This window comes from Coregonus clupeaformis, chromosome 40, assembly GCF_020615455.1.
Source record: "Coregonus clupeaformis isolate EN_2021a chromosome 40, ASM2061545v1, whole genome shotgun sequence".
NCBI classification, from domain to species: Eukaryota; Metazoa; Chordata; class Actinopteri; order Salmoniformes; family Salmonidae; genus Coregonus; species Coregonus clupeaformis.
The window spans coordinates 18,125,611-18,148,339 of NC_059231.1; the positions used below are offsets into that span (position 1 = coordinate 18,125,611).

At 43.6% G+C, this 22,729-nt stretch overlaps 1 protein-coding gene across 1 annotated transcript in view; it reads left to right on the forward strand.

Annotated features, from left to right (window-relative positions):
• LOC121555198 (protein disulfide-isomerase A5) overlaps positions 1-22,729 on the forward strand; it is a 52,968-nt gene that overhangs the window by 24,441 nt on the left and 5,798 nt on the right. Inside the window, exons 6-15 of the mRNA XM_041869039.2 lie at positions 942-1,034; positions 2,694-2,754; positions 3,591-3,658; positions 5,986-6,077; positions 7,924-7,995; positions 10,063-10,199; positions 12,265-12,335; positions 15,935-16,098; positions 16,250-16,380; positions 18,421-18,491. Of these exons, the coding sequence (XP_041724973.2) occupies positions 942-1,034; positions 2,694-2,754; positions 3,591-3,658; positions 5,986-6,077; positions 7,924-7,995; positions 10,063-10,199; positions 12,265-12,335; positions 15,935-16,098; positions 16,250-16,380; positions 18,421-18,491 (960 nt within the window). The remainder of the gene's footprint in view (positions 1-941; positions 1,035-2,693; positions 2,755-3,590; positions 3,659-5,985; positions 6,078-7,923; positions 7,996-10,062; positions 10,200-12,264; positions 12,336-15,934; positions 16,099-16,249; positions 16,381-18,420; positions 18,492-22,729) is intronic.

The following is a 22,729-nucleotide window of genomic DNA, read 5'->3' on the forward strand; positions in this document are numbered from 1 at the left end:
GGCCTGTCTCCTGGTAGCGCCTCCATGCTCTGGACACTACGCTGACAGACACAGCAAACCTTCTTGCCACAGCTCGCATTGATGTGCCATCCTGGATGAGCTGCACTACCTGAGCCACTTGTGTGGGTTGTAGACTCCGTCTCATGCTACCACTAGAGTGAAAGCACCGCCAGCATTCAAAAGTGACCAAAACATCAGCCAGGAAGCATAGGAACTGAGAAGTGGTCTGTGGACACCACCTGCAAAACCAGTCCTTTATTGGGGGTGTCTTGCTAATTGCCTATAATTTCCACCTGTTGTCTATTCTATTTGCACAACAGCATGTGAAATGTATTGGCAATCAGTGTTGCTTCCTAAGTGGACAGTTTGATTTCACAGAAGTGTGATTGACTTGGAGTTACATTGTGTTGTTTAAGTGTTCCCTTTATTTTTTTTGAACAGTGTATATAAGTCATATTCTTCAGAATCAAGGGATGCATTTCATTAATTGAAATGGAGAAAACCATTGAAATGATAAGAAGTTAGTTTATGTCTGAGCAGAACAGAAAGGGAGCAGTGTTTTAGTTAGGGGTGACTGTTTCCCGTCCTACCGTCTGTTGTCTTTTAAAGGCATACGGCTCTTCATTATCAAACTCATTATCAACAGTTCACGTGGGGAAATTGCTTACATGGTTACTTTGCATTGGATGGCTGAATGGGAGAAGACTGAGATGGAAGTTTATACCATCAGCAATCTGTTAGACTAGAACCTTCTCTCCTATTTTAAATTACAACTGGGGATTTTTTTAGATTTTTTATGATGTGGAATTATGTCTGTGTTTAGCACTATTATGTCTAGAATCTAGAGGGTGAACATCACTTTTAGTTGTTACAGAATGATAATGATTGTTTTGACTCCCTCTGTCTTGAGTCTCACTCTCTTCTTCTCTCCTGCCCTCCAGTCCATGGTGGCGTTTTTAAAAGACCCTACGGGAGCCCCCCTCTGGGAGGAGAACCCAGAAGCTAAAGATGTTGTTCATGTAGAAACTGAGAAAGTAAGTACAGAAATAACATGTTGTCTTACAACAAAGTGCATCTGTATTATGTGCGTTTCCTGGCACAATGTTGACTTCCTTTCAGTTTATAACAACCGTTCATAACAACCCACTGACAAATGCCCTAACTTCTCATCAAAGGTTAGAGTGGACTCCTGCTACTAAGTTTGATCACCTTGATACATTCCAAGCTGACAACACATGTCAACCTAAAAAAGACAACACAAAGCAATAGACTGGCCAGGGGATCATCAGAAAGCTGAAAAGCTCTACAGTTCACGTCAGTTGAGTTCAAACACAGTCTACTAAGGGAGAGTTGGTCTGACTGCAGTCAGCACTCTCAGACACAGCTTTCCAACAGCGAGGCCGACATGCCGTCAGAACCCAGCTCTGCACACAAATGACACACACACATCCACACACACCTTTGAACAGTGTTTTGATCAGCTAACATTCCGTTTTATCCTATATTTTTTACTCGTCTAATTCATGGCGTATCATGCCTGGGGGGTGTTGAGTGGTGTAGACGTGTCAACAGCTTCTGCTGAATGAGACTTTCAGGAAGTGAGGCAGGTGATGAGGAGTGAAGGATGAATAAAGCATTAGGTGAAGAGAAGAGCCCACCCTCTGAGTGCAAATTGGTCTCTCTCCATCAAAAGGCATCTTCAAAAACATGTCTACTTCTGATGATGTAGTGATGAGCACGTTTGACAGCAACTAACTGTTGTCTTGAAGTTACTCTCATGATGACTCTGGTCACTTAGGTACAGGTACTTAAAGGAAAATACCACTCAATCTATCTTTTGGTATACGTTTCATTAGTTCACTGTTGATACAGTCCCAAAATGTTTTGCATGTCAGAAATCAAGTTTTCAAGATATAGAACTTTCAAAATACAGAAAGTGTCACAGTATAATGCGTTTTGCATCGTTATATCAACAGTGGACTAATGAAACAAATACCAAAAGATAGTTTTTGATTGGCGTTTTCCTTCAAGTGATACATATGAAGAGCCAAAGAGAGATGGACAGAAGAGAGATGGACAGTGTACCTCAGTGTTGTCCACCCACTGCTCCTAATATATATGTTGATTAGTCAGCCTTCACAACTCTCCTTTGGGAGGAGTAAATTATCCCTTTCAAAGCACATGGAGGAGGAGGTCAGAGGTCAGAGACCTTGGAAGAGGATGTGAAGAATTGAGGAATCAAGGACGGGAAGAATCGGGGAGAATCTCAATTGCATACTCCTCTCTCCTCGCCTCCTCAAACCCCATTGGTGGAGAAGGTCAGAGAGGATGGACCTCTGAAATGCATGAGGGGGAGTGAACAAGTGTAAACATTTGGAGAAGGACAGAGAATCAGAACGCAGCCCTTGGGAGAATCTCAATTGCATATACTCCTCGCGTCCTCTCTCCACCTCCTTCTCAATAGCCATTGGATTGGTTCAAGTATTCCTCACACCAGTCCATTCCTTTTAAATCCATGAGGGGGAGTGTACAAGTGCACACTTCAGGAGTAGGGTAGAGAATCCAAGGTTTTGACAGCTTGTACACTTTTCAGGCAGAGCTATTGTGCAACAACCTACTGAGTTTTCTCACTTCATTCTACAGTAGATCTCCTTTTTCCTCACAGGTCTTCTCTCTTCTCCTTTCTCTTTAAGGACTTCAGGAAGCTTGTAAAGAGGGAGGAGAGGCCAATCCTCATGATGTTCTACGCCCCATGTGAGGAGTCACACACACACACACAGACTCCTAATATAATTTGTTTACCTCTTGATAAGAACTCCTACCGAAGCAATTTAGAGAAGTCGGGATAAGAGTAAATAGCTTCTATTGGTAGATAATCTTTAATGACTTGCATAGAATATACAGCACGTCATCAGAAGACTCTTTGAAGATGGGAAATGAAACTTAGGCTGCATCCCAAATGGTACCCTATGCCCTGCATAGTGCACTACTTTTGACCAGAGTCCTATGGGTCCTGGTCAAAAGTACTCTGCCATTCTGGCTTCTCATTGATTTATCCTATTCCCCTTACTACCAGACTCTGCCATTCTGGCTTCTCATTGATTTATCCTATTCCCTTATTACCAGACTCTGCCATTCTGGCTTCTCATTGATTTATCATATTCCCCTTACTACTAGACTCTGCCATTCTGGCTTCTCATTGATTTATCCTATTCCCTTATTACCAGACAGATAGTTTTCTTTTTACGTTAAACTTTACAATTTATATCCAGCCTTTTCATTAAAATGCATGGTTTTTATAGCATTTCGCTGGAGAGGATTAATACTTCACGATGGGCCATTTCTAGTTGTATAACGGAAAAGCACTGTGTCCTTGGAATGAATGGTCATGTTGCAGTAGTTTGTTCTTTCAATCGTTATTGGTTGTATAATCTAGATACATCATGCACTACAAAGTTCTATTCATATTCTATTGGTCCCTTGATAGAATGATAAAACAATGGAAATCTTCTTGTTTAGTATGTTGATTGAGAGCGACTGAGTGATGAGTCGGTGTGCTTCTGTAACGTCTCATGTTCTTCCTGTTACAGGGTGTGGTGTCTGCAAGAGGATGCAGCCCGTATTTCAACAGGCAGCTACAGAGACCAAGGGTCAATTTGTAAGTAAAATCTTCTCACATTGTCATTGCATAAAATCCTAACACTCTGTCGCCTGCTTTGTCTCTAAGTGTGCTTTTGGGTTAGTTGTCTAGTGGTTAAGTCCCAAAACATTCCCATTCTCAGTTCAAATCTGTTCATCAGGTCAAATTAATAATCCTATTAAATTGCTTGCCGTGCTAGATCATACGATATACCCAGTCCATCCCTCTCCTTGATATAAATGTATTATGAATGCACTGAAGATCTAATTTAACCATGATCACTTAATAGTTCAAGTTGCGCTATGCGGAAATCGCTCCGCCATTTCCTGGTTGCTAAAACTCTAATAGTTCGCCTAATTTCAGTTTATGTGACAAAATAGGCTAGTATAGTGTAGAGAATCATTGTACCATCTAAACCGATGTGAAATATATTTTCCATAACCAAGAATATTGTTGTTTCAGCTGTTTGAAGCTGGTGTACAAAACCGAAAGTAAAAGACGCAAAAACAAAACTGAATAACGGGAAGCATAGAAATAGCGCACATAGAACAAATCTAGCGCGTCTTTGACTTGCTTTCAAGTAGAATGATAGATCTATAACTCATATTTCTATGTGAATTTTGGTCGGGTCACCCAAAAAGTTACATATTGCCACTTTAGTATCCCCACAGCCACAATTATGGGATCATCTCCCTGCAGTTGAAGTCTCCAGTCTCTGTATGGGTTATATACCAGTTTAGACTGCAGATCATTTGTGTTTGTTGCCTGGTTTCCTCTCCCTACCTCCACCACAAACACACATACACTGAAAACAAAATACAAATAGTACAATGGAAGTCTTAAAGCAGCAATCTGCGGTTTGAAGAATAACCAAGGTCAACCCCACCAATGATTTGGTAAAAAGCTGAGGGATGGGGCTAGAGAAATGTAACCACTCTCCAATTTGCAGCCAGAGCTATGGATGCAAGGACTGACCATCCATGATATCAAGATTATAGTTTAACCATGTTTTGAGGCTATACAGTGTTTGTTTACATTTACATTGTTTACAAACAGAGGAGTTAAAACAAGCTTATATGTTGGGTTCTGATGGGGTACGACAGTTGAAGTAAGCTCAAGCTCAAGTTATTTTATTCAATAATTGGTTTAATTGTTTTTAAAGTCTAAAAATGAATGTAGCAACTGCAACAGATTGCCCCTTTTTAAAAACAGGTTACAGATGAGATTTCAACGCTAGATGGAGTTTGGTTAAAGTAAAACACCTCTAGCTCAACAACAAGAAAGTAGACTAGAGAGTCAACCAATGATCAATATCACACAGGAGAAACCCTCATGTGACCACCTAGGAAAACAAAGACAGCGTGTTCATAACAAACACTCATCTTCAAGCACAGAAGAGGCATAGTATAGTAGAGACACTCTGAGGGAAGAAAATAAACCCGGCTACCGCTTAGAAACACACCTACTGTAGCTGCATCTTTCTGTTAGGGAAAACAATGGAATTGCTCCATGTGTGTTTGCCTCATATGGAGCAGCATGGAAAGGAATGGGACCTCATTTAAGGTGTTTTTGTTTGCATCCCAAATGCCACCCTATTCCCTATCCACCCTATTCCTTATCCACCCTATTCCCTATATTCCCTTTTTTAGTAGTGCACTATATAGGGAATAGGGTGTAATTTGGGACACATCCTTTGTCTGATTTCAGCTAGGCTGGCTGATGACTGAATAAATAAGCCTCTCGTTTAGAGATTTGCATAATGGATCCATTTAGCTCTCTTGTACACACATTTGGAGTGTTCTGTTTTGGCTCTGCAAGGTGTGTGTGTGGTGTGTATGAGGACCTGATAGCAGAAGGAAGTAATAGATTTGGGAGCATAAGCGACAGTCAGCCAAGTCATCCAACACATTTTCCACCGTATCGTCACAGGTGAAGGAAGAGGAGGAGATTTTTCTCAAAGTTTATTTAAGTCTTCAAAAAATAATAAGAGCGTACAAATCAAGTCGACACCAAAGTCATGAAACATTCACATTATGAAGGTAGGGAACCTCACAGATTGAAATTGATTTGACAGATGCTTTGAGCTTTTTGAATTGCCCTTTGAAAAGCCAACCAAGATAGATAGAACAAATTACTATGCAAAGTTCATTGTCCCCTTCGTCATACATCCTGTTTTCATGTCTCGTTCTGTTTACATGGTTTCCCCTCATTTGAGTCTCCTTTGAGTCATTCATCTTCATTTAGTGGAGCTTTTTTTGGTGCTTCTCTAATGAACTAACCTGTTGTGATGTGATGCTTTCAAATAAATTCTGTGTGTGTGTGCTCTCTGTGTGTCTGGTCTCTAGGTGTTGGCTGGGATGAACGTGCACCCAGCCGAGTTTGACGGCCTCAAGCAGGAGTACAACGTCAAAGGCTACCCCACCTTCTGTTACTTTGAGTGAGTCTCATCTCGCTCATCCGTCTTACTTTAAGCTACACACACACACACACAACTCACAATATCGTACTTTTTGGAGAAATGTCCTCAGGTCTGATGAAACAAAAATAGAACTGTTTGGCCATAATGACCATCGTTATGTTTGGAGGAAAAAGCAACATCTCAAGACATCAGTCAGGAAGTTAAAACTTGGTCGCAAATGGGTCTTCCAAATGGACAATGACCCCAAGCATACTTCCAAAGTTGTGGCAAAATGGCTTAAGGACAACAAAGTCAAGGTATTGGAGTGGCCATCACAAAGCCCTGACCTCAATTCTATAGAACATTTGTGGGCAGAACTGAAAAAGCATGTGCGAGCAAGGAGGCCTATAAACCTGACTCAGTTACACCAGCTCTGTCAGGAGGAATGGGCCGAAATTCACCCAACTTATGTTCCCAGATCCCTACAGATCAGTGACGGTTACAAAAGACCATGATCTGCAGGTATTAGGTTCAGCTGGGGCAGCTAGTGCTAGTCCTACTGCTCACCACCGCCACCGATTCGTTTCAGTCTCGGGACACATGCAGGAGATCAGGGAAGATGAAGTTAGTACATGAGGATCTGTTTCCGTCTGGGAAGACCCCCCCAAGATATGTTATTTTACAAGATGTGCTCTAATTATTGGTTGGCTACATTTTAGGAAGAGGAAACCTAGGCATGTTAATATATTGTTTTTAGCTTTTTTTCACAACATTTCCTTTGTTTCCTTTCCACTTTCCGCAACAGTGACTCAGCTCTCTCTGATGTACTGTAAATCTCTGATGTACTGTATATATTTCTGAGGAAACTGTATATCCTCTGTGGGACGGCTGGTAGCCTAGCGGTTAGAGAGGCAAGCCAGCGACCAGAGGGTTGCCAGTTCGAATCCCTTGTCCGACGGGAAAAACCTGTCGGGAAGTGAGCTGGCAATCGAAGGGTTGCTGGTATCAAGTCCTAGATGCCATTGCCTACCGTTGTGCCCCCCCACAACAACAGCTCCCCGGACCTCTCCAAAAAAAGCTGTGTATATGTGTCTTTCGTAGGGATTGAGATAAAAGCGGAAGTCAAATTTCGGTTGGACCTTTTGTGCAATTGACCAATAAAGTGATCTGAATCTTAATAAAATGCACTTTCATAGAGATCACCTCTTTCAGTGTTGTCAAAAGTAGGTTCCATTGGGGCCTCCCGAGTGGTGCAGCGGTCTAAGTTCGATCCCAGGCTGTGTCGCAGCCGACCGCGACCGGGAGACCCATGAGGCAGTGCCCAATTGGCCCAGCGTCGTCCTGGTTAGGGGAGGGTTTGTCCTTGTCCCATCGCGCTCTAGCGACTCCTTGTGGCGGGCCGGGCGCATGCACGCTGACTTCAGTCGCCAGATGTACAGTGTTTCCTCTGACACATTGTTGCGGCTGGCTTCTAGGTTAAGCGAGCAGTGTGTCAAGAAGCAGTGCGGCTTGGCAGGGTCGTGTTTCGGAGGACACATGGCTCTCGACCTTCGTACGGGAGTTGCAGCGAAGGGACAAGACTGTAACTACCAATTTGGATATCACGAAAAAGGGGTAAAAAGTACAACAAAATAAAAATAAAACAAGTCGGTTACAGTAGGTTCCATAGTTCTTAGAATCAGAACTCCGAACGTTGTGCAACACACGACATGGATTAGTGGGTTTTCTAGATATAGTAATTCCTCTGGGTCATTCTGTAGATGTTTTATAGCTTTCTCTGTCGCTCTCTCCCTCGCGCTCTCCCTCTCTCTACCCCTCCCTCTCTATTTATTTCTCTCTCTCTGTTCTGTTTCTCTCTCTCTGTTCTGTTTCTCTCTGTCTTTAGGAAAGGGAAGTTCCTGCACCACTATGAAAACTACGGAGGTACAGCCAAGGACATCGCTGACTGGATGAAGAAGTGAGCGTTTAACCATTTCCTTCCTGCCTTCCTTCTGACTCTATCACTTTCCCCTTGTAAAATAGAGTCAGGAGCTTTTCCTGACCACTGGTTTGGGACCTGATGGCGGAAAAGCTCTGTGGCCTATTCATGTTCCTGTTGGGCTCAGTTGGTGTTAGCAAGGCCAAGGCAAGGCCATTGCCACTGCCACATGCATATACAAAAAATGTGTACTGTAGTGTAACCCGCTTTAGATAAACGTGTCATATTACTCCTGCGCGGAGAGTGCATCAAAATCCCCCGGGGTGCTCACCCCTTAATGTCCCCATTCACTCTACTCCCGGTTGGCTCTCTCACACTCATTCAACTGTTCACCATGCTCTAGTCTATTGAAAGTGCACAGAACAGATTTCACAGCTATTGCAGGAAACACAGAGAGAGAGAGGAAACATTGTTATATGGGAACAGGAACAATGCCTCTAAGGTCGGAGAACACAGACCGTTTGAGTCTCGAGTGGCTCTCGCAGATGCTTCAAGGCATGACTGCTTTCCTCTCTGTGGAGTGTACTAACCACTTCGGAGACAATCCCACGGTATAGACCCATAACACGTACACAAACTCTCACACACACACACACACACACACAAACACGCACACACACACACACCAAGCATCTGTTCGAAGTGGTCCTGACTCAGACGCTTTCTCCAGGGCCCTGTCCAGTCCGACCCGCTAGGAGACCCGCTAGGAGACCCGCTAGGAGACCCGCTAGGAGACCTGTAGTACTAATAGTTAATGATTAGGGAGGTAACGATTCACCGATATGCATCGGTCCCGATTCAAACGTTATGTCTGCATCGGTCCGCAGACCCCAAACCGATCCAAATGTAGCATGCATCAGTCAGAAAATCGATTCAAATGTTACGAATCTGCGATTAACTTTTTTTGTTGTTGCTCATATTGCTTTCTTTCTACCTTCCAAAAATACCTCTAATCTTTTGTCAACTGATGCGTCCTTTCGTTCAGTGTTGAACTAAGCATGTAACTGTGTTGACAGTCATTGAACTACAAGTAATTTTGCATGCCAAACAACTCCAGGGAATATCAATAGCCTAGTCAAACTGCGCACTGTGCCCAGCTTCGCTCGCTGATCTTGCACATCTGTGCGGCACCTTCAGCATTCAAATGCTAAATTGCCGATATTAAGCTTTATTAGTTGTGTGACAACATATGTAATTTGCTAGGCTATTGCTATCTACAATATGTGCTGTTGAAAATGTGTGTTTTACCTAAATAAAAGTAAGCTACTGGAGACAGCTCTCATCTGGCTATAGGCTACAGGCTACCTGCTGAACGGGCGTACAATAGATTTTATTCTGATTGTTCCGGTTCACCATCAGCAATAGTTTTGGTAGTTTTGCTTTAAACAATCAGTGTATATGGTCATTTTTTTGCATATACAGGGTAAAGTCGATCATTTCATAACAAGGATAGCCATCATTTTGCGAGGCGCACTACATGGCCAAAGCGGGAAGAGAAAAGCTCACTAAAAATGTCCAAACGGTCAAATTATTCGATTTTGAGATGGGGGTGAAATCCACATTCGTGCTATATCTATTAATTGGCTATGTCATAGCTAATTTGTACACAATAAATATAAAGCTATATATACATTGGCAATGTCACAGTAAATATTAATACATTACTAGCTCAAACACTTAATCTGCAAAAATGATAAGTTAATTAGTGGGTGATGGTGATTTCAGAACCATAGTGGGTGGACAGAAAAACAGGCTACACTGGATGGTGTGTGTGTGTGTGTGGGGCTCTACTTGGTCTTGGCAGTGCTAGGGAGGGCTCTGTCATACGGGTGTGACCACTACAGGCCAGATGTAGCTGATGTGAGGTGGAGTATGAGCTATAGCTAGGTCTGCCTCCATAACAGACATGCTTTAACTCACTTCTCTGCTCTTTTAAATGTCTCTCCTCCCTTCTCTCTCTCTCTCCCCCTTTCCCTTATAGCTTTCCCCCTCTCACTTTCACTCCCACCCCACCCCCCTCTCACCTGTCTCTCTCTCCCCCTCCAGTCCCCAGCCCCCCCAGCCGAAGGCCCCAGAGGTCCAATGGTCGGAGACTGACTCCCCCGTCTTCCACCTGACTGATGACTCCTTCGATGGGTTCCTGGAGGAACACCCGTCTGCCCTGGTCATGTTCTATGCCCCGTGTAAGTAACACACACAAATACACACAATGAGTAGCCTATCATATACACACACACTCTCTCACACACTCAGGGGAACAGGCTATGATGACATCATAAGGCTACTTATGCAATAGATTGCTATTGTTACAAAGACATTATTAAAGTGCCACAGTTAAAATCTTTAGTTGGTTCGATTTCCATTTCAAAACCGTTCTCAGCTTCTTCCAAAACGAATGTGATCTCTGTGAGGAGAGAAGCAGGGAAATGTCAGGGGGATGTTTTGACAGAGTTGAAAAGTAGTGCTGCTGTCAAAACGCACTGTATCACTTCAAAAGCATGCAAATGCATGCACATATCGAAACGCATTTTGGAATGCAACATTACATGCACTGTTACACTCTGAATCTGTATGAAGACACACCTCCCGTGTCACCCTCCCTGGGACCCACCTGTAGTAAATAAAGGGCCATGGCTCACTGGGGGTAAAAGTCCCATTATAAGGCTCCTTGTTACAACACATGAGGCTGCTAGACCAACCCACCCTCGCCACATGGTGCCCTGCCTCTCACAATGGGCAGCCTTGCTGACACTCTTCACTGGGCACTGCTGTGGCCACTCACTGAGACGCCCAAGCCAAGAGCAGTCAGCTGATATAAGCATATCAGGCATTTCAGCAGCTTGTACACATTCACACACACACACAAGCCCTCCCTAGCACTGCCAAGACCAAATGAAGACACACACACACTGCAGTTTCTTAATGGGCCACCTGTCATTGTGGGAGTAATGGCCTCATGGTCAAGAGCATCAGCTTTTATTTTTGTCCAGCTCTTACCGAGATGGTTCCTATCCTATGTCTGCTGCTCCCTCCCTCCCTCCACACTGTGGCTGGTTCAGTTGTCTGTGTGCAGCTGTAGATGCAGTATGTATAGACCCCAAATTAATGTCTGTGAATGGCTGAGGTAAACAAAAGGATCTGGCATATTACCCAGCATCCTCTAGTCTATTCAGACCGGTGATAGAGAGGAGATGCGGCCAGCCGCACACTGAAGCAGCCTTATTTTAATACCCACGAAGCCCTTGTCTCTCCAACTCTCCAACAGAAATAAACACACACACTCCCCTGCTGTGAATCAGCAACATTACATCTAGCTTAACTCCCCTCCTTCCCCAGACACTAAATGAAGGTGATGGCACCAGTAGAGAGGAGATGATGCAGAGGATAGAATAATATACTATTTTATTCCTCTTTCTCCCTCTTTTACACTCCTCTTTTTACAAAAGATTTCTACAAAATATAAAAATGAATACATATTTTGAGTGCAGCAGTGTGTTGTATTAATTTTGAATATATTACAGATGTTGCTGATTAAGGATAGTATTCACAGCTGTTTTTGAATATGGCAGTGTGCCAACTAAAGATCTTGCATCCAACCATGCACAACAATGTGGTATAAGAGGGATACACATACACTCTGCTCTTCAAAGAGCATCGACTACTCTTTACAACAAAACATCTAGTGGATGCTTGGTACAAATATTGAGTTCAGTCTGATAGTTGTTTAAAAATAAGATGCATTGCTGCAGAGCTCATACATTTTTAAGTTAAACACAGCATTTATTCATGACGCTGGAATTCGGTGTCACAGCCCTGTTGGCAAGCAAGTCAAGCTTACACACGCACACACACAGTCCACCCAGCTAGTTCTTCCACTGTATGGGAACACTAGTCCTCTCGCCCTCTCACGTCCCCAGCCCTGCTATGTCACTGTGGTCTCTGTTAAACTGTCTTCTCTCCTGTCACACTGGCTACAGGTTGCGCAACGCAATACTAGGAAGGTGTTCTTAAAGTATTGGACACTCAGTGTACATTTTTATATAGTAAAACTGCCAGTGTTAAGTTGAAAACCATTGGGGGGAACCGAGAAGAATTCCCTGCACTAGCGTTAGCTCATCGTAGCTTGGCTTGTCATGTCTGTTTATGTTCGTTAAGTCATCGTCGCTCGGCAAGTCATGTCTGTTTATAATATCTAACAATAAGTCATCATGCTCAGCTAGTCAGGTCTGTTTGTGTATTCACCTGCAGGGTGTGGCCATTGTAAGAAGATGAAGCCAGAGTATGATGAAGCTGCTGAATACCTCAACAAAGACAAAAATGTAAGTACAATGATGGTGGATGTAACAGGGTGCTTTTGATGCGTGAATGTGTTTGCATGCAACAGAGTGCTTGTGTTATTTCTGTGTGTTTTAAATATATGTGCATACTTATGTTGAAGCTTTGCAACACCACGCTGTGAAACTAATTTATTCCAAACCCAGCTGTGAGGAATGTACTGTCTGAACATCAGAACATAAACCCCACTTGGCCTTGTACTTGGCTGGTGCAGTCGGACACACTGGACTCACTGGCTGCCAGAGCTCCTTATGTGTTTCTGATTAGCAGGGTGTGTCTGTCCTCTCCACTATGGTAATGCTGCACTCCCCAGCCCTGAGCCAGAGCCCAGAGCCAATAAAAATCACCAGAGATTGCCTCATGATTGGAGCAATTATCTCATCCCTCCCTGTGCCGTCCCCGTGCAGCGGCCTTCCTGGAGATCTGCAGCTTGGATCCGCTCTGTTCTCCTGTCCTCCCCCCCTTCCCTTCCTCCTCCCCTCCTCTCCTCTCCTCAGCTCCCTGCCCAGACCCAGTGCTTGGAGGTCAATGGGAAGAGCTCCCACATTACCTAATGCGGATGTGCTGCCTGAGGCCTTACTACTTACACCCTGAGCCCAGGAGACCCCTGAAGTCATCTATTTTTCTCCTTCTACTTGAGACTTCTTTATATAGAAGTACATAGAAATGGAAAGGTGTATTTTTCAGTGTTTTTATTCGGCCTGTATTGAAATACCTCGTTATAGAGAGGGGTCAACTGGGGTTTTGGATTTTGGCAGCTATATGAGTAAGTGTTTTTTTTATTTTACCTCTAAAATAATCTTCCAAAAGTGTTTAGAACTAGTTTTTTTAAATCTCTCCTGAAAGTTATTTAGAAGCTGTTGTTTTGTTTGGTGCACTGTAAACTTTGGGGACCCACTCTTTACACGCCATTTCTCCCGGTGGGCGGTGCTATATGTCAGTGGGTGTGGGTTTCAAAGTGTTGTACTAGGTACTGTTCGATGCGCGTCCACGTTCAACCGAAAACCCTCCGCCTGGGACCTCATTCATAAATTAAGCTATAGTGGATTTATACTTTCTAGTTTACAATTGCACTTTTATATTTGTAGATAATTTAGCTTATTTGAGCTAACGTTAGCTACTGTAGCTACCAATTGGCTGGAACAGTTTTCCCAAACATGAACAATGTGTCAAGTTTTGCTTTCTAGCCAACCAACAACGTAAATGCCGCTATCAAGCCAATCTACTAAACTCGCCTGAATGAAATACAGTGGGGAGAACAAGTATTTGATACACTGCCGATTTTGCAGGTTTTCCTACTTACAAAGCATGTAGAGGTCTGTAATTTTTATCATAGGTACACTTCAACTGTGAGAGACGGAATCTAAAACAAAAATCCAGAAAATCACATTGTATGATTTTTAAGTAATTAATTTGCATTTTATTGCATGACATAAGTATTTGATCACCTACCAACCAGTAAGAATTCCGGCTCTCACAAACCTGTTAGTTTTTCTTTAAGAAGCCCTCCTGTTCTCCACTCATTACCTGTATTAACTGCACCTGTTTGAACTCGTTACCTGTATAAAAGACACCTGTCCACACACTCAATCAAACAGACTCCAACCTCTCCACAATGGCCAAGACCAGAGAGCTGTGTAAGGACTTCAGGGATAAAATTGTAGACCTGCACAAGGCTGGGATGGGCTACAGGACAATAGGCAAGCAGCTTGGTGAGAAGGCAAAAACTGTTGGTGCAATTATTAGAAAATGGTTCAAGATGACGGTCAATCACCCTCGGTCTGGGGCTCCATGCAAGATCTCACCTCGTGGGGCATCAATGATCATGAGGAAGGTGAGGGATCAGCCCAGAACTACACGGCAGGACCTGGTCAATGACCTGAAGAAAGCTGGGACCACAGTCTCAAAGAAAACCATTAGTAACACACTACGCCGTCATGGATTAAAATCCTGCAGCGCACGCAAGGTCCCCCTGCTCAAGCCAGTGCATGTCCAGGCCCGTCTGAAGTTTGCCAATGACCATCTGGATGATCCAGAGGAGGAATGGGAGAAGGTCATGTGGTCTGATGAGACAAAAATAGAGCTTTTTGGTCTAAACTCCACTCGCCGTGTTTGGAGGAAGAAGAAGGATGAGTACAACCCCAAGAACACCATCCCAACCGTGAAGCATGTAGGTGGAAACATCATTCTTTTGGGATGCTTTTCTGCAAAGGGGACAGGACGACTGCACCGTATTGAGGGGAGGATGGTTGGGGCCATGTATTGCGAGATCTTGGCCAACAACCTCCTTCCCTCAGTAAGAGCATTGAAGATGGGTCGTGGCTGAGTCTTCCAGCATGACAACGACCCGAAACACACAGCCAGGGCAACTAAGGAGTGGCTCCGTAAGTAGCATCTCAAGGTCCTGGAGTGGCCTAGCCAGTCTCCAGACCTGAACCCAATAGAAAATCTTTGGAGGGAGCTGAAAGTCCGTATTGCCCAGCGACAGCCCCGAAACCTGAAGGATCTGGAGAAGGTCTGTATGGAGGAGTGGGCCAAAATCCCTGCTGCAGTGTGTGCAAACCTGGTCAAGACCTACAGGAAACGTATGATCTCTGTAATTGCAAACAAAGGTTTCTGTACCAAATATTAAGTTCTGCTTTTCTGATGTATCAAATACTTATGTCATGCAATAAAATGCAAATTAATTACTTAAAAATCATACAATGTGATTTTCTCTCACAGTTGAAGTGTACCTATGATAAAAATTACAGACCTCTACATGCTTTGTAAGTAGGAAAACCTGCAAAATCGACAGTGTATCAAATACTTGTTCTCCCCACTGTATATGAAACTGATCATGACTAGATTTAATCTCGTTTCACTGCGATTGGTTAGTCAACATGCAATAATACCTGTCTACTGTCAATCCCTGAGATTAATTATTTTCATTGCTGGCTTCATTAAAAACTGTTAATCTGATAGATTTTTTTATTTGTTAGAGGGCCTATACATGACGCTAACGTTACCATACTATCCTGGAGGCGTACTTACACACCCAGTATCATTACTTTTGCGAGTATAATATCTATTTTGCGAGTATAATATCTATTTTGCGAGTATAATATCTCTCAACTTTAAACAATGTGAAATTTGAATACAAAATCATTTGATTAGCTTCTTTCTATTCTGCGGCTGCATGAAATGGCAAACATAGCGTGAATTCAGCGATTCCATTTGTTTACTTCATCTTTGTGGCTCCCTGATGAAACGGGAACATCCATTACTTAGGTTTAGCCAACCGGTACTCTATGGCTTAGCGGTGTGTTCAATAGATTCCACGATCCGGACTGCTTGGCTCGTTCTCGTCACTGTGCACCCCTGTGCTCCCACTGTGACTTTTATAGCAGAACCACCCACCGGGCGAAATGCGGTGAAAAGAATGCGTCCCGTAAACTCTGTGTGCGCCCACGTTTCTATAGTGGTTTTGCTTTATTCTCACTGAACCCCTCAACTATCACTGGGCTGAGATCCAGTCAGAACTAGCTGATCTATGATGTGATGACGGTGTTGTATCCTGACCTGATTCTTCTTGTTGCTTTAGAGCCCTGGTGTTCTGGCAGCCGTGGACACCACCATACACAAGGCAGTGGGAGAGCGCTTCAAGATCTCCGGCTTCCCCACCGTCAAGTACTTTGAGAAGGGAGAGGAGAAGTTTACGCTACCCCACCTCAGGAGTAAGGACAAGATCATAGAGTTTCTACAGAAGTGAGCCATGATCTTTAACTTTTTTCTGACTTTCTATAATCCAGGGTCAACATATCAGCACAGGATTAGTGTTATATGTAGATCAGTGGGCTTCAACTCAGGCAGTGGTGTGTATCATACCTCATCATCATGTCTGGTTGTGTTATACCAGCCCCCAGGCGCCCCCTCCCCCAGAGCAGTCCTGGGAAGACAAGCCGTCCAGCGTCAGCCATCTAGGAATGGAGGACTTCAGGGAAGCGCTGAAGAAGAAGAAGCATGCCCTCGTCATGTTTTACGCACCATGTAAGTGTAACCAGTGGGAATTGAACCCGGGTCTCTCGTTCGCCAACACAACGTCTCAACCATTAGACCAAGTGATCATCCTAAAGGTCTGAGGTTGATAGTTGGGCTGTCAGGTCTCAGGCTGATAGTTGGGCTGTCAGGTCTCAGGCTGGGCTACCTCATCATGAGTTCAGTTCCAAATCACCTCCAGTCACATCACCATTTAAGCACCCTGCCGGCCAGACAACAACAACAACACTGCTCAACTTGTTGACGTCCAATATAACTACATTTGATTTATGATTTATGGGCTTTTTACACCACCAATTTTTGATGACCTATGGGAACAAAAGGATTTAAGTCAGGTTTTACACCACCAATACATAAATCTAGCCTTTTCTCTGCCAAGATCTGCCATCATCTGGTTTAACTACACCTAAGCTGTGAAGGGACCGGAAAATGACAGAATGCCCAAAATAGACTTGTAGTGCTAGAGGGGGGAAAGTTGTAGATGGCATTGACAGGTCCATCACCCAATACAGCATCTCAATATCCTTTCACTGGGCATACACAGACACACACCCTTCCAGTTGATGCAGGACAGGTTCATGTGATGAACCGACTCACAAGCAGCCCTGAAGTCACTGTCTGATAAGAGCCTTCAAAGACTCTGCACATCACTGCACCTTCCGTCTTCCTCTTAGTTAACATGAAGCAAAACAACTCCTAAATGCCTTTAGTTTTTTTCCTTTACAAGGCAGAACAAGGCAATAACAACCTTCTCTTTTTCTTCCTCTGCTCAAAGGCTGAGTCCCAAATGGCAGCCAACAGGGAGGAAGGAGGGTTCCATTTGGGATGCAGGCAAAGTTGTCTAATCCTCTGTGTAACATCTGCTGATTAGGGGCTTTGAGAGATCAAACTAATCGCTAACACGTGAAGACTCTCTAATCAAATGCCTTCAGATAATATGTTAACTGTTACCTAAAGGAGGTCTTCCGTCTGTCTTCTAAGTTCCAGCCTCCGCTTCGTCAGATCTTCTTCTGAACTAAACTGCCGCCTCTACACATATGTCAGGGAGGGTAACGTTACCTCCACCTATCCCCAGGAAATTCCAGCTAATTAACGTTTATGTTGCACTTCACGAAATGCTTGTTTGTATCGTACCTATTAAGCTAATTAGTGGGGAAAGATTCTAATTTACAACACAGATGCTTAAGGGTGATTTCATTGAATACCGAAAGCTATATTTGAATTGTCACTTTCAGGTGTGAAGTGTAGACTCAAAATAATTGGTATATTGGAGAGATAACGCACATACAGAGGATATACTATATTTCTGCCACCAATTACAGAAGAAGATTCAACAGATATCACATTCTTCTACTATGAAATGAAAACTGGAAAATCGAAGTAGAACGCTTGCTGTGGCACCCTGTAGTTCTGTTCTTGAATGTCAATGATTACTGTACGTGAAAGGGACTGAGAATTACTGAGGAGGCTTTCACAAGAAAAGGAGAGGGTTTTCATGTGACAGTAATCATTTCTAGTCACTTTTCAGCAGAAACGTTAGCTAAGTGGACAGCTTGTCAGACAGACTGAACCAAACAGGAGGGCTGTGAATGGGTTGGTGGCACACACACACCACTCCTCTCACCTGGTGTGTGTGTGTTCAGGGGGCCGGTGACAGATATGAATCTCCCGAGGAAAGCGCCAGGGAGGTTTCATTTATGACTCCAATAAAGGGATTTATACCTCCCTATAAAATACAAGTGCGCCATTACTAATGTGGGGTAATTCTGAAAGTGACATGCAGGGACAGGGAATGTGTATGTGTTGCGTGCATTCTTGCATGTGTGTTTTTGTGCTTTTCAGTGTGTGTGAGAGAGCATATGACCATAGATTAGACATTTTGTGTGTTTGAATTACAATTCCTCCTGTTATAATGTAATTGTGTGGTATTCATGTCAGTTGGGGTGAGCCAAAGGTCACATTCTAGTTGGGGTGAAATGCAGTTCACAACATTAAAGGTCAAGGTTATAATACTTCTCTGCTCCCTAACAGGGTGTCCCCACTGCAAGAACGCTGTCCCTCACTTTACCACTGCAGCAGATCTCTTTAAAGAGGATCGCAAGGTGAGCCTTCCTCCAGCCCTTTCATCAATCTCACATCTCTCTCTCTTTTTCAATGTACTGATGATGATTTGCTCATTTGCACCCCAGTATCTCTATTTGCACATCATCTCTTGCACATCTATCATTCCAGTGTTAATACTAATTGTAATTATTTTGCACTATGGCCTATTTATTGCCTTACCTCCATAACTTGCTACATTTGCACACACTGTATATATATTTTCTATTTTCTGTTGTATTTTTGACTTTATGTTTTGTTTTACCCCATATGTAACTGTGTTGTTTTTATCGCATTGCTTTGCTTTAAAATGAGAACTTGTTCTCAACTTGCTTACCTGGTTAAATAAAGGTGAAATAAAAAACTTTAAAAATCCTCTGACACTACTACTCATTTAGATGACCCTCTCAGACACTACTACTCATGTAGATGACTCCTTCCCTCTCCTTTTTCAACTCTAATACCCGCTGACTCCCTGACTCACTCAGTCACTCTTTCCAGTGGTTAACAAGATCCTCCCTAGCTGTCTGACTCATCTCTGTTCTCACTCACACACACTCTCTAACTCAAACTCTGAACAACAGGGGAACGTGCTTTGCTGCACTCTCAGCATAGCGTTGTTAATCATCATAACACTCTAAATGACCACAAACACAAAGAAGGTGAAGTGTTGTTGGTATAAATTACTTGAATACATCACACATAATGGTTGCGACACTCTTTCTTAATCTAGCAAAGCTCTTTGGTATTTGGCATGCATATCTTTCATTATTCATTTGGTTGGAATGTGGAAATCAATCTCTGATGCTAACAACATTAGAAACATTTACTAAATCACTGAATGCGTGAGGTAACTCCTTATTCTGGTCTTAATGGTGTACGTATTGATATATCAAGGGAATAGTTGTTGTTCTTGTTCAGAATCAGATCTGCATTGTGCATTCTCAGCCCAGAATGTGTCTGAATGGTGAATCTCTGCTGTGGATATGCACGCAGCCACGCAGCCTAGGTCCAAGAATTTGTGTCTTTATTCTAGACGCACGCAAAGGACCATCACCATCTACTGGCTCTTTGATTATAGCCCAGATCCCATTCACGGGGTGGTGTTGAAACGAGTCACTCTTATGTGTCCGTTCCGTCACTGACACTGTCAATAGTCCAGAGCAGAGTGGGTGTCTGTAACGCTGCTAGGCTTAAGGATCTCCTACGTGTCAACTCTGAGTAATCAACACTGAGAACAGATTCAGATGTCTGCAGGTGGGGTGTGGTGTAGCAACCTCCATTTCACTGTCACGATAAGAGTTTGGGGGAGAAAGCTCTGTGTAGCCAGGGCGGGCAGGAGGCAGGGAGGGATAGTGTTGTTTTATGAGGAGCAGGGATGTCCGATGCACATATCCACAGGAGGGACTTCTCTTAAAAACGTCCCCAGCCAGCCTCCCGAGTAGCGCAGTAGTCTAAGGCACTGCATCACAGTGCTAGCTGTGCCACTCGAGATCCTGGTTCGAGTCCAGGCTCTGTCGCGACTGGGAGACCCATGGGGCGGCGCGAAATTGGCCCAGCGTCATCCAGGTTAGGGGAGGGTTTGGCCAGCAGGGATGTTCTTGTCCCATCGCGCACTAGCAACTCCGGTGGCGGGCCAGGTTCAGTGCACGCTGACACGGTCGCCAGGTGTACGGTGTTTCCTCCGACACATTGGTGCGGTTGGCTTTCGGGTTAAGCGGGCATTGTTTCAAGAAGCAGTGCGGCTCGGCTAGGTTGTGATTCGGAGGATGCACGGCTCTCGACCTTCGCCTCTCCCGAATCCGTACGGGAGTTGCAGCGATGGGACAAGACTGTAACTACCAATTGGATATCATGAAACTGGGGAGAAAAAGGGAGAAAGACAATAAAGAAAGAAAGAAAACGTCCCCAGCTACTTCTCATGCTCCTTCTGGTCTCTCTCTGTCCCTGGGCAGGGGAGGAGGTAAAGGGGTGACTGGACTGGAGTGAAAGAAGAGCAGCTCATTCAGCCGTGCTCACTATTTCTAGTGTAGGACGACAGTGTAAAGCATAAGCCCCAGTCAGTGTATTGGCACTATGCAGGAGTGGATGTGGATGACAGCATCGCCGGGGACCAGTGTCACCGTACTCGTTAGTATCATGACAAAGAAACAAAACACGGAGTGGATTTAACTTCTTTAGGAAAACGGCCATGATGTTGGAAACAAACAGTGTGACATTTTGACATTTTAGTCATTTAGTAGACGCTCTTATCCAGAGCGATTTACAGGAACATTTAGTGTTAAATGCTTTGCTCAAGGGCACATTGACAGATTTTTCACTTAGTCAGCTCGGGGGTTCAAACCAGTGACCTTTCGGTTACTGGCCCAACGCTCTAAAACGCTAGGCTACCTGCCGCCCCCGCATTCTATGTTACACGCAGCAGGTTTTTAAAGGACCAAATAGTTTGATCTGCTTCTTGTTTTCATTTTAAGCCATGGTATGGTCACTGCCCTATATCAGTCTATTGGGCAACTTCTCTGCCTCGTTTACCCAAGACAAACACCACCAGCTTAGTTCTGGCTTTGAAGAACACCCCAATTAAACACCACATACAGTATTGTATAAGAAAATAGAGGAAAGGGAAGGAAAGAGAAGTGTAAGTGGGCTATCAGTGTGCATGCAGAGGCTTTGTACAATGCAAGCAATGTTCTTATTTTTCTGATTTAACTGAATGTCAGCATATTCAGTTCTATAAAAAGAGGAGGCCTGCTGGAATCACTCGTATCACAAAAATTGGTGTTGTAATGAGAACACTGTAGCGTAGTGATTCGTGAAGCAGTGAAATTGGCTTTTTGATACATCAGCCTAATAACCTCCTTATGCAGGGTGGATTTTTCTGCTACACACACACGCACTGTCATTAATTAGTACCTCGGGTAGATAGTCCACAAGTGATTTTCCTACTCTGGAAGACACGCTTGTGTAACCTGATGTGAATACTTGCGTTAGCACCCCGAGCTAATGCCTTCGCTTTGGCTCAGCAGGCTGACACAGTCCTATGGCGCACAGAAGACCCAGGTTCCAACCCACTCAGGCACACATTGCTGCCTGCCTTGTTTAAGCACAATGTGAAGTGTCTCTAAAGCCTTGTTCACACTGCATGCCTTAATGCTCAAATCAGTTTTGTTTTTCTAATCCGTTTTGGAATACTTTGTCCAAACAGCAAGTTACAAGTGACCAAATCGGATTTGTGTGTCTTCAGATTGTAGTAATTTGCTGACATGGCTACGCTAGTTGTCATGGTAATAAGTGTCAACACCACTTGAGGGAAAATAAATCAGATTTGACCGTTAACACAAGTCACCAGGAATCAGATTGTTTATCTGATTTTAAAGCACCTATGAATGTGGTTTGAAATGTGGCTTGAAATATCTGGTTCGTGCTTTTGGGCTGTTCAGACTGCAGGAAAAAAACAGATTTTGAATTGGTTATGCAAAAAAATTGGATTTTAGTCACTTCAAACTGCCAGTGTGAGCAAGGCTTTATAGACTTCCAACTGTCCTCTACACAGTATCTCTCAATGCTCATTGTTGGAGCTCTTGTGTTGTGATCAATGAGATGTTGTTGGAGCTCTTATTAACCAGAGGGGATCAATAACGGCATTGACCACAAACCTTTGAAAAACGATCCTTTTACGACATCATTCTCCTCATGTCAATTTACTGCAACTCTGATTGATCGGACTGGGATGAGTATCAGTGTGTCAGTCTGTTCTACAGTAAGTGATGGTATGGGGAAAAGCTACATACTGCATCAAACGCATCCAGTGTTTCTAAGCAGGTGCTGGAGATCAAAATGTACAGTACCAGTCAAAAGTTTGGACACACCTACTCATTCAAGGGTTTTCTTTATTTGTACTCTAATGAACTTATCCTCTGCAGCAGAGGTAACTCTGGGTCTTCCTTTCCTGTGGTGGTCCTCATGAGAGCCAGTTTCATCATAGCGCTTGATGGTTTTTGCGACTGCACTTGAAGAAACTTTCAAAGTTCTTGAGATTTTCTGGATTGACTGACTTTCATGTCTTAAAGTAATGGACTGTCATTTCTCTTTGCTTATTTGAGCTGTTCTTGCCATAATATGGACTTGGTCTTTTACCAAATAGGGCCATCTTCTGTATACCAACCCTACCTTGTCACTACACAACTGATTGGCTCAAACGCATTAAGAAGGATAGAGATTCCACAAATTAACTTTTAAG